This window comes from Protopterus annectens, chromosome 14.part0 (genome assembly GCF_019279795.1).
Source record: "Protopterus annectens isolate FY-2018-M chromosome 14.part0, PAN1.0, whole genome shotgun sequence".
Lineage (NCBI taxonomy): Eukaryota > Metazoa > Chordata > Ceratodontiformes > Protopteridae > Protopterus > Protopterus annectens.
Window position 1 is genome coordinate 308,020,022 of NC_056748.1, and position 13,024 is coordinate 308,033,045.

At 40.6% G+C, this 13,024-nt stretch overlaps 1 protein-coding gene across 1 annotated transcript in view; it reads left to right on the forward strand.

Annotated features, from left to right (window-relative positions):
• Window positions 1–13,024, forward strand: part of ADAMTS18 (ADAM metallopeptidase with thrombospondin type 1 motif 18) — a 403,884-nt gene that overhangs the window by 214,994 nt on the left and 175,866 nt on the right. The window contains exon 8 of the mRNA XM_044055552.1: window positions 2,553–2,725. Within this exon, the coding sequence (XP_043911487.1) occupies window positions 2,553–2,725 (173 nt within the window). The remainder of the gene's footprint in view (window positions 1–2,552; window positions 2,726–13,024) is intronic.

The window sequence follows — 13,024 nt, forward strand, 5'->3', positions numbered from 1 at the left end:
GACCCTCTTCAAATCCAATCTAGATCAATGGATGGGTGATTGCAAATTCACTCCTGGGGTGGCACCCATGTCCATCCTGGTCAGACCAAGTCATTATTAACTACCATGGACCCTTAACTATCTTCACTCACCTAACCATCGACAATTGGGGCAACTTAGGATAAATATGTCTAGGCTTGCAAGGGCAGTAGGGTATTAGCCTAGTAACCTTCTATTAACCTATGAACCTATGAAGGAATTGGAATCAGAGGTGAAATAGTGAATGCAGACACAAACAAAACAGTAAATGGGGACCTACATACTGACTTAAAATGTGTGAAAAAATCTGAGCTAATGCATTAGGAATAATTTACTACTGTAAATAATATTCTAGAAAGAATGGAAAAGTCATACCGTTGCAAGAGACACATAACAGAGATCAAGTACAGTGAGCACTATAGTAGGAGTTAAATGTCCCCCTCACATTGCTTTCATGAGAGGCAGAGACATATGTTGCTTTTTTCAGTGACCAAGAAGAGACAAGCAATATAAATTTGGAGGGTGTGGGTGGCTCAACCCCACTTTGGGGATGCAGGAAAGCCTGCTCCCTTGCAAAAACACAAATTTCAACAAGCCAAATCATCAAGGGATTTAATCTTTGGTGAGTCATAGTGGAAAGATTTACTTTATCCTTCTTTTAAACTCAAGATTAACATACATGAAAATTATCGCTTTGCTGTACTGCTGCCTATCAAGCCACTAGTGTAGCTTAACTTTTTGCTTTCTTTCCTTAAATGTCTCTGCAATCCTTTCAGTAGTTTGTCCTTGTATGTACAAGAATTTCACTGACATCAAAATTAACAATTTCCCCAAAGGTCCCGTCAGTCAGTTGTCCATGTAAGCCCAAGGAAAAACTGAATAAATTCCACAAGGATGCATTCAAAAGTCTGTCCAAGTATGCTCAAGTACCAGAATGAAACAATTCCCCCCAACAGCCCCTTCGGTAGTTTGTCCATGTATGCACAAGCACTGAAATAATAGCAGAATGAAACAGTTCCCCACCAACAATCCCTTAAGTAGTTTTGAGTAGTTAAGTGACACCAAAATTAATAATTTCCCCCAAAGATCCCTTCAGTAGTCTGTCCAAATAAATATGCACCAACACTCCAATGACACCAAAATGAATCATTTCTCTCACAAAGATCCCTTTAGTAATCTGTCTAGGTATGCACAAGCACTCCAGTGACACCAAAATTAATCATTTTTCCAACAAAGGACCCCTTAGTAGTCTATCCAAGTATGCACAAGCACTCCAATGAAAACAAAATGAATCATTTCCCTCACAAAGAACCCTTTACTAGTCTATCCAAGTATGTGCAAGTACTCCAATGACACAAAAATAAAACATTTCCCCACAATGACCTTTTCAATAGTCTGTCCAAGCAAGGACAAGCACCAAAATGAAACATTTCCCCCAATGACCACATCAGTAGTCTGTCCAAGTAAGCACAATTACCAAAATGAAACACTTCCTACAACAACCCCTTCAGTAGTTGGTCCAAGTAAGCACAATCATCCAAATGAAACAATACCCCCAGTGTCACCTTCAGTAGTTTGTTCTAATAAGCACAAGCACCAAAATGAAGCACTTACCCTAATGACCTCTTCTGCAGTCTGAGAAAGTATGCAGAACCACCAAAATGAATTGGTAAGCAACTCTAGTTACTTCAGAGACATGTTTTTTATTCTTCCCTAATCTTTCTCCTCATGCACCAAATGCACCCACAGTGAACAAAACACTACATCCTTCAGCTCTCTATGGACACTAGTCATACAGCCCAATACAATGTTTTTCATGGACTGCAGCACCATTCCCTCTACCTGCACAGCCAAGCACAGGTCTTTTGGGAGTGGTGCTAAAGCAAGAGGATGAGTTATGTGCAGGAGGCATGTTAGAAGATCTTAAACATCATTTTAGGATGTAAGCATTGTTGTTTAAATGGAAGTAAAAAATACAGTATTTCAATTTATATATATATATATATATATATATATATATATATATATATATATATATATATATATATATATATTTTTTTTTTTTTTACATCTGCAAGTTGCACCTTGGACAAGACAGCTGTCTGGGTAATTGCCCATTCACTTTGCCCTAGCTATATTACTGTAGTGACTTGCCTTTTCAAAAAAAAAAGTTTTATTGTTTTGCAATTTTAATCCTGTTACTGTTTTGAGTAATGACTTCTCAAGTTTTACATGATTTCAGTTTGAATAATCATGTGCCAAACCAACAAGAGGTAAATATATTTATTACAATAAACCACTATGCAGTACATGGAATAAATAGTTTATGGCTCTGTGCTTCATCACATTTGCTCTTTTTCTACTCTTTTTATCTTTTGGTAATGAAAGACAGTGTACCTTCAACCAAAGAAAGTATTACTTAAAGCACCTTACCTTTTTCCTGTGTCTAACTACAAAAGCATATACAAATTAAAGAACAGTGTCAGCATTGTTTTGGTTTACAATAGGTTTTCTGTCTTTCTGTTGTTTTTCAGGCCACAGTATGGTGGACTTTTCTGCCAAGGCTCAAACAGAATTTATCAGCTTTGCAATATCCAAGCTTGCCAAACAAATAGTGTGGATTTTAGAGCACAGCAATGTGCAGAATATAATAGCAAACCATTCAGAGGCTGGTTCTACAAGTGGAAGCCATACACAAAAGTTGAAGGTAATGGCTCTTTAATTTTGTTACCTGCTTTCCATAAAGACATATATACTTTGATATCATTTAAACAAGCATTTGCCATGTTTAGAAAGTAATCGGAATAGAAGACAGTATAAAAAATTCTATACCATTGACAAAGGCACGGGTGCTAAACAACATTGTGCATGGTGAATTAATTATGGCAGTTTGCAATGATTGTGTAATTAAACAATGATTCTGGAAGATATAGGCTGGAAGAGAATAAGAGGTGGCTGAATTCACAGATATTATGTGCCTAGGTACCACATGCAGAGAGAAGGAGAGTTCTGCTGCTGGACCAACAGTAGCGGGTGCTAGTATTTAAAATGGATAGCTTAAAGAGAAAGGACTTAGTATGTCATGCATGTTAGAGGTGCACTAAGAGTCATAATAAAAACAGAAACAGAAGTATGTCATATATAAGTAGCTGTGTACACTGCAGCATTAGATCACCAGTGTACACATCTACTACTACTTTACCAATCAGCTTATTTCAGCATGTATAATGAGTTGCTGTACAACACAGGTATTTCACTGCACAAGAGCAAGTCACCAGGAGAGTGAATATTTCAGACAATTTGTAAATGAAGCCAAGGAACAACAGTAGGAATAGTAGTTGTCTCCCTTCCAAATCTTTGTCTAACAACTAGTTTGACTGTTTGATAAAAAGGCTTATATTTTGCAGCTGTGATGTGATAAAACATATATGTCTTTACTTATTTACCTATTTATTTACCTGTATGCATGTATGTATGTATATATTTATCTACTTACTTTTTGGGTGATACAGCAAGCAGAGTGTTTCACATTCAGCTTAATTGATATTCGCTGTTGATGAGTGGTGTGGATCAGAGGCAGAAATGCATGAACAATGCAGAGATGCTTGAACATTACAGAGGCTGCAACTTTGCAGCCTATGTGCCTTGCATAGCAGTAACATTCAGAGCAACATCACTAGATATCTAAAGGACACACCTCATTGCAGGCTGTGTACTCAGTACTCAGTACTGTACTGAGGCATAGGAAATGGAAAAACAGGAGACAAAAAAGAAAGGGCGCTTATTCTGCCAGCCGATATACCCTGCATTACATGGGATCCTGAAACAGTGTAATGCTCATCTTTGCACGTAATTGCTATTCAATATAATTCTATTTGGAGTTTTGTTGTGTGCCACAAAAATAGTGTTTTTGGAAAGAGATGGATCTTTATGTAGTAAACTGTGGGTGAAAGTGAGCTGGTCCTCTGTGGTCAACCAAATAACGTTTTTGGGGATAGGGTCACCTTGGCATGCCTCTTGCTAACCATCAGCTAACATGAATGGCTAGGACCATGGGAAGTGGAAAAGAACCTTGGATAAGAGCTAATATTTGAACTTGAATTGATGCTAGGCAGTAGATTGATTTGTTCAGTAGTATGCTGAAGTCTTGTGAAGTGCATATATTGTTTGTGTGTTTCTTATGGCAGTAGAACCATTGTGTTTTTCTAGTAATTACAAGAAATGTAGACAATGTTTGTTTGGCTTCTTGCAATAGGCATCTGCTAATTATTTACAGTGCACATAGCTTTTTGTTGATTCCTTTGATAAGTAATAGATACATGGCCATCAAAGGACAGGTTATACATGTGTTTAGATATTTCCACTGAGCGACTGTTTCAGTGATATGAGTTTTCCTGTTAGGATAAAAATATCTTCCAAAATAATGGTATCTTGGTTGTTTTCCAAAAATGTTGTTTACTCTTTTTTACATTTTCTACTAATTTACTTTGATCAGGCAATATAGCAGATTTCTTAAAGATGTTTACATTTTAGAACACATAAATGTTGCATTACTTACCCTGTGCTAAAGCATAGAATCAGCTGCATATTTGATGATTTGGACTCTACTGGTAATGTGGTGTGTTTCATTTGTAAAAAGTGAAAAAGTAGATGACTTAATATGGATCTCTGTGGGACCCTGATATTAGATGTAAAATCATGAGCCACTGCATTGTGTCATACCACAAACTGCAATCTGTTCTTACAATAACTTTTTAAAAATGACAATGGAATTGTTGCATTTCCAATCCCAAAGACAGAGAAATATAGAGTGGTTAAATACAGAAAAAGCCTTATAGTAGTGGAAAACTAAGGCTGCAGTATTAAGGGCATTGCTGTAGTTGTTTACCATGTATTCAACTAATGCTGTCAGTGCTATTTGTGTACTATTTTCATTTTGAACCTTCTGCTGTGTGGCAGTCAGTTTGTTGAGTGACAAAATGTACTCCTTTTGAAGGATGCAAACAACTAATTTCTGATGTCCTTCAAGAATGCAACTGCAGTCATAACATGTGGGTTGTCCTGCCTCAGGCAGCCCTCGGTCGGCCGGATTCCAAAGTCTGGGTCCGACGTCGGCTGATGTCGCATTTCTCTCCGACGTCAGAGCGGCTGGAGTACATAAGCATCAGCCGACGCCATTTTCTTCAGTCTTTCTTGCCGCGGTGCCCGAAGCAGAAGCAGTTCGCAAGTGCCGGTCGGTCAGCTCCTGTATTCTTCGATTCCGAAGTCATCAAAAAAGCTAAGTACCCCATTGGGGACCTTTTCTTGCCTCAGCCGATGTCAGAAATTACTGAAAAAGTTAACAATTGTCTTTCTTGTGGTAAACAAATACCTCATAAGGATTTCCTCTTACTGTCTTCCTTGCCTTGGCCCAGACCACGACGTCTCGGCCTGTGTAGCCTGTGCTCGCTTCAACAAGCGCACTCTCAGGCGCCGGGCGGAGTTCGCTGAAGATTTTTTCGGCGATAAATTTGCTTACACCATGCCGTCGGAACTTCCGACATCGCAAACTCCCAAGAAGCGAAAAGACCGGGACCGACATCCTCGGCCCACGTCTACCACCGACTCCACGCCAAAACCAAGCACAAGTGCTCCGGTTCCCTCTGAGACGGTCTCTCCACCGCTCCGAACCGAAGACACCGCATTACCGACGACTTCGATTCCGGATATCACTCCGACGCCAGTTATCGATTTTCCTCCGGATACCGAAACCGAGGAAATGCCCAAGACCATTGCTGTAGACAAGGTCACTCCTGCGCGTGGAGCTGCCAGGCCTCCTATGGCCATGTCTATTAAGGCCTACACTAGGGCTAAGGCAGCCAGCAAAACAAAGCATCTTACTACAAAAACCTTACCTCAGCCTACTCCAGAGACACAAATTATGTCCATGGCTGCTGACTTAATTTCTATGATTAGAGGTTCACAGGCCCATCCTGAGAGAGGATCCCAGCCTCCTTCTGATAAAAGGCCCCGGATTGAACCCTCTGACCCTATTCCTTCAGATGAAGATTCTGAGGGCTCTGTCCACTCTGATAGCCAGGAAGAGCTCTTCCAGACCTATGAGGACTCGGATGCAGAAGATTCCATCCCCTCGGCCTCCCCTCCTGAGGATATTTCTTTTGGGGAAGTTCTGCATACCATGAGGGAGCATTTCAAGTGGCAAGGACAGGAATATTCTGATTCCAGAAAACGCCTTAGGACTTTCCTTAAGAAGCCCCAGCACAGGCCCTTAGCTATTCCTCCTGTACTTGATGTTTTGGATGATTTATATTCTGACTCTAGTGCTACCCCTGATTCTCTTCCTCCTGCTCCAGCCAAGCCAGACAGGTATTACAGGGTCCCAGAATCTCATTCCCATTTATTCAGGGCCCATACTGCTGATTTGGAAACTATTTCACAGGGGCCTAAAGGAGTTTCAGCTTCCACCTCTAAAAATCCATTGCCCTCCAACAGGGAAGCTAGGTCATTAGAGAGATGGGGCAAAAGGTTTACACATCCACTACCCTATCTATGAGAGCTTTGAATTGCCTTTTTCATATGTTACAATATCAGGATTTCCTGTTAGAAGATTTACAAAAAACATTAGCCACTCCTGATCCTTTAGACAGGAAGGCTTTGCAGGAAGCTGTACATAACACTCAGCAAGTAAGCAATCACTTCCTGCAGTGTGGATATGATGCACTGGAAGCTTCATGTAGGGCAGCTATGACAGGGGCAGTCATTCGTAGACATGCGTGGTTAAAAGATCAACCTCTACCAGATCATGTAAAGGCAAAACTTCTGGATGCACCTTTGGAAAAGAACAAGCTTTTTGGTGCTAATGCTAAGGATGTGTTAAAGACCATCGAAGAAAAAGCAAAATCAGTTCAGACGGTGAAAGATTTCCTCCAGGTTCAACCCCAGATTCAGTAGGAATTGGCCTTCAAAAAACTGGTCCTTTCCTAATCCAGAAAAGTTTCAAAGGGGTAAAAACAGACGTGGCCAAGGAAGAGGCCAATACAGAGGCCCTTACAGGGGACGACAATGGCAGCCAGGAAACCAAAGAAGTGACGCAGGGGTTTCACCTGCCCCACAGCCACAATCTCAATGACTTTCCTCTACTTCCACCTACCAGGGAACAAATAGAAGCTCCCTTGGAAATTATCTCTGTTTGCAGAAAATTGGCACAGACTGACAAAGGACAAATGGATTTTGGACATTATAGACCGAGGGTACAGGTTCCATTTTCATACCTTGCCAAGGAAACAAGGCATGCCAAACCTACCACAAAACCAGAGGGCAGAGGCTATCAAGCAAATCACTCTGCTGACTCGGATGAAGGCAATAGAAAGAGTTCCACAACAAGAACAAGACCAGGGGTTTTACTCAAGACTGTTCCTTGTTCCAAGAAAAGAATCTCAATGGAGACCAATACTGGACTTGTCCGCATTAAACACCTTTCTCATAGTACCAAAGTTCAAAATGCTGACTCTACAGCAACTCCTTCCCATGCTGGGCAAGGGGTCTTGGCTGATTACTCTGGACCTCAAGGAGGCATACCTGCATGTCCCTATCAGACACAGCTGCAGAAGATACCTCAGATTTCTTGCAGGGCCAGAGCATTATCAATTCTCAGCATTGCCATTTGGCTTATCTACTGCACCCAGAGTATTCACAAAATGCCTGGCTTCAGTAATTGCTCATTGCAGGCTCCAGGGGATAAAACTTTACCCGTACCTGGACGACTGCCTCATACAAGCGGACGACAAATTGATGTTGACAAAAAACTTGGACTATGTCATACGATTACTTCAAGCTCTGGGATACACAATCAACTTCCAAAAGTCAAGACTGCAGCCATCCCAGCAAATAATCTTCTTAGGAGCCAAACTAGACACAGCCTCTCAAATGGCTTACCTGACAGAAGACAAGCAAGAGAAGTTCCATTTGCAAGACTACACATGAGAAAGCTTCAATGGTACCTAAAAAGCATTTGGTCTCAACACAGCAACAACTTGGAGACAATCATACTGCTCATTCCATGCCTACAAAAGGAATTCCTCTGGTGGGCCTCGGTGAGCCAGGCAAACACAGGTATGTCATTCAAAAAACCACAGATAACACAGACCATGACCACAGACGCCTCAGACCTTGGATGGGGGGCGCACATGGAAGGCAGATGTATACAAGGACAATGGTCTCCAAAGGAAACACATCTGCATATAAACCAAAAGGAAATGCTGGCAGTAATGCATGCCATCAAGGCCTTTCAACACCAACTTCAGCAAGGCCATTTACTGATACGGACAGACAACACCACTGTGATGTGGTACTTAAACAAGCAAGGGGGCACCCACTCTTACCCCCTTTGCAGACTGACAATGCATCTTTGGGAAAAATTACTGAGCCTAAACATCCAGTTACAATCCCAGTTTGTTCCAGGCAAAGAAAATGTGTTGGCGGACAGCCTAAGCAGGAATTTCACAGATCCACACGAGTGGAGGTTACATCCGAAGGTCTTCACACAACTCACTTCGACATGGGGCAGGCCAGAAGTGGACCTATTTGCCTCTCACTTCAACCATCTTCTACCAAAATTCTGCACAAGGACATACCATCCAAAAGCTTGGAAAATAGATGCTCTCTCATTCAACTGGAACTTCCTAACAATCTACGCATTTCCACCTCTGCCACTGATGACCTCAGTATTACTAAAGATCAAAGCAGAGAGACCCAAGGGAATCATAATAGCTCCGGACTGGCCAAGACAACACTGGTACCCACTACTACGGAGCATATGTCACACCAGGAGGTGGGCCCTTCCCCAATGGCCTCTACTTTTGACTCAACACAACTTCGAAACAGTGCATCCAAACCTTCAGACACTGCAGCTAACAGCCTGGGAGATCCCATAAATAACCTCAACCTATCTCTCTCCAAGGAAGTTCAGCGGATACTAACAGAGGCTCAAAGACCATCCACCAGAAAGGTTTACTTAGCAAAGTGGAAAAGATTCAGCAATTGGAATACCAGCAAGGGACATGATGCATCATTGTTGAACATCCCACTCATCTTGGAATATTTGGCAGATATGCTAAAGAACGGCCTCTCATATTCTTCCATAAAGATACATGCATCAGCTATTTCAGCTAGATACAACACTGATCCTCCTGTTTTTTCACACCCTTTGCTAAGGCAATTCCTCAGGGAATCAAGAACATTAAGCCACCAAGAAAGGCCCCAGTGCCAGCCTGGGACCTCAATTTTGTCCTAGAAAACTGACTCTACCTCCATTTGAGCCAGCAGCTTCAGTTGACTTGCAATTTCTCTCATGGAAGACAGCTTTCCTGTTGGCAATTACCTCAGCAAGAAGGGTTTCGGAACTACAGGCCCTAATGGCAATACCACCATTCATAATTTTTCACAGAGACAGGGTTTCATTAAGGACCAACCCTACTTTTATGCCAAAGGTGGTATCTAGGGTTTCTTTAAATCAAGCCATTCATCTGCCTGCTTTCTTCCCCAATCCTGAGAATAAAGGGGAAAGACTGTTGCATACCTTGGACATTCACAGACAACTTCGATACTACCTCGACAGAACCAAGGCCAGTAGGAAGTTTGAACAACTTTTTGTAGCTTACGCCCCTGCAGTCCAAGGAAAAGCAATTTCAAAACAGACTATTTCAAAATGGATTGGACATTGCATCAGATTCTGCTATTCCTTTCATGGAAAGACTGTTCCAGCCAATGTCAGACCACATTCCACCAGAGCTACAGCCACCTCTACAGCATTCTTAAGAGGGGTGCCTACTAAGGACATTCTAGAAGCTGCTACATGGAGCTCCGGGCATACATTCTCCAAACACTACAATCTCCCTCTATACTCCAGATCCAGAGCAGGCTTTGCTTGGCAGTCCTGCAGGGTTTGATTGCCACACCATCTTTTTCCTAGAGCATTCCTCCTCCCCCAGCTAAGCTATGGTATTCTACCCACATGTTATGACTGCAGTTGCATTCTTGAAGGACATAGTAAAGTTTTGTACCTACCATAAATGTAGATGTCCGATAGACATGCAACTGCAGTCGGATTTTCCCTCCCTCCATACCCCTCTATGCCTAGGGTCCACTCCTATCCCTGTTACTCTTAGCTGGGGATATCTGTTATGGTGTATTTGTTTTATTGCTCATTTATTTGTCTGGAATCCTGTTTTTGTCTTCCAATTTGATTACAGCCTTCCTTGGAGGGCACCTGGCATCTGGGGCAAGAAACACTGGAGAAAATGGCATCGGCTGATGCTTATGTACTCCAGCCACTCTGACGTCGGAGAGAAATGCGACATCAGCCGGCGTCGGACCCAGACTTTGGAATCCGGCCGACTGAGGGCTGCCTGAGGCAGGACAACCCACATGTTATGACTGCAGTTGCATGTCTATCGGACATCTACATTTATGGTAGGTACAAAACTGTACTTTTTTCTGACAACTGTCTTACAATCCTTGTTGGATTGATGTTTTTCAGTTTGGTTCTCTACCTTTGAACAGAGGAAAACTTTTTTTAAAGGTTTCAAAGGTTTGAAAATTGGCCGTGAATCTTACCAGAGATAATAGCCAGCATTTCTGCATGTACTTAATCACAAGAATACATTTTTACTATACCATAAATCCCCCTTATTTTTAAATGAATTACTATTCCTAGCTTCTCTGACATCAAACAGTATCCATCTCTTTCTTGCTCTAAATTAGAAGTATGCATTTCTAGCCTTTCAATGGTCCACCTTAATATACACTAAACTGTATTATTTCTTTGGCATCTTCATGCTGTAGGAAATTAGTCTGTAGTACACAAACAAGATCAGGGCAAAACAAACAATTAAAAATCCATATTTAAGGAACTCATAATTTTCTATACTGCACAGACAATACATTAAACCTCGCCAATCTATCAACATGCAGTAAGTTTGATAAATCCCTAATTCTCTTTGCAAAAAACATCTGGACCTTTTCAAGCTTAATAATATAATTTCTTGAGAAAGTACAAAAACCTAAACTATAATGATGATAAAGGTCTTACAACTGATTCATAAATAAGGATCATTGCCAATTCATCCCTTTATGAAAAAGCCCTCAAAAATGTTTTCAGAAGTGGGCATGAATTTTAAATAATTTTGTTCATACTTGCCCTTCAAAACTGAAACTAAAATATTTATTGACACATTTTCTTAAATCAAAGAGAAGACCATAGTATAGGGATAGATTAGATTTTTCCTTACCATATTTAGCACCTTGAGCTTGGAATTATTGAAATCCATACCATTCAGTTTAGACCAAATGTATAAGGAATCTAAATATGATTGAATATAGCAATAACCCACGCCTTGGTGTGGGTAATGATGGATTTACCCACGGTTGGCATGGTTTGGTCACGAGGGCGAAGCCCGAGTGGCCAAACAAAGCCAACCGTGGGTAAATCCAGCATTACCCACACCCAGAAGTGGGTTATTGCTATTATACAATGACATTATTTAAGAAAAAATAATTACTTTTCTTAAATAATGGCATTGTATAATGCCTTCTTGCTGCCCTTCCGCAGTGTCTGGTATTCTGCGGCAGTTCTGATGTACTGCGCATGCGTATGCCTATGCAGTATATCAGAAATGTGGGCAAAAGCAACGGAGAAAGCAAGATCTCCGTTGCTTTTTTAAACTGTTTTTTGCTATGTTAAATGGGTTTAACATAGCGAGACAGTTTAAAAAAAGCGGAGCGAGAATCTCCGTTTTTTAAAATAAAATCTGTATGTTAAACTTAAACCCATTGAATAGTTGATTATTTTTCGAAAGCAACGGAGAAAGCAAGATCTACGTTGCTTTTTACAAACTGTCTCACTAAAAGGAGTTTAACATAGTGAAACAGTGTGAAAAAAGAGTTATAGTAATGGAAAAAGTCGGGGCAACCGGACTTTTTTCCATTACTATAACTCTGATTTACAACATGCACACTGACCAAACAGCGTGCACATTTTTGAATATTAATGGGGGGCAGATGTATAATTTCAAGTTGATCCTTAACAGAATTAACTATTCCTGCAATTATATTATCTGCAAACTGTTCAATCCAGCAATGTTATCGGGGGTTTAGACATAAAAATATGAAAAAGATGTGGGCCCAAAACTGAGCTATGGAGTACCCCTCCAAGTATTGAAAATTCTTTGTATTTATACTTATAATTTGTCACTGTTGCCATTCTTTTAGTTGACCTGTTACTAATCCAATTAATAACATTTTCATTGAATTTCCTATCCTCTAAAGCTAACGGAATTCTCTCAAAAGGTTTTACTAATAAGACTAATCCGACTGATAGGCCTGAAATTATCAATCCCAAATGCAGCTCCACTTATTGGAATGTAGTGGCACATTTCCTTTCTGGTAAAGAGTCCGAAGTCCAACAGAAGATAGGGTAAGCCATGGTATTTCTTGTAATATCATTAAGAACTCTAAAGGGGACTTTATGGTGTATAATTCTTCTTCTTGTGAAATAATCACTGCCTATGCTAACGTTTTTCAAGCATGGGATGACCTTTGTGCCTAGTAAACATGCCAGTTTACCCTATCTTTTGATGGACTTTAGACTCTTTGCTAGAAAACTCAACCTTAATGTTATTTTTGACAACATTATGACCACTATTGACCCCCTTAGAATTTCTAGAACATTTAACCCCCGTGTACATTCTACAATTTCTTGCTTTGAAAAGATGTGTGAGCTTGATGTTCAGAGTGCTCTTTCCACCAGTTAGAGACATTTTGGAGGCCATAATAATTTAATATCTACTGAGATTCATTTGCTTCACAAATTAAGTTCCCAGAATGTAAGATTTATGAAACCAGACAAAGTGGGTGGATTGTGTGGTGATGGAGAACATACAGTACTTTAACCAAATGCCTAAGATGCTCTTAAGCAATGCTTATTTTCAGGTCTCACTCATATAAAATA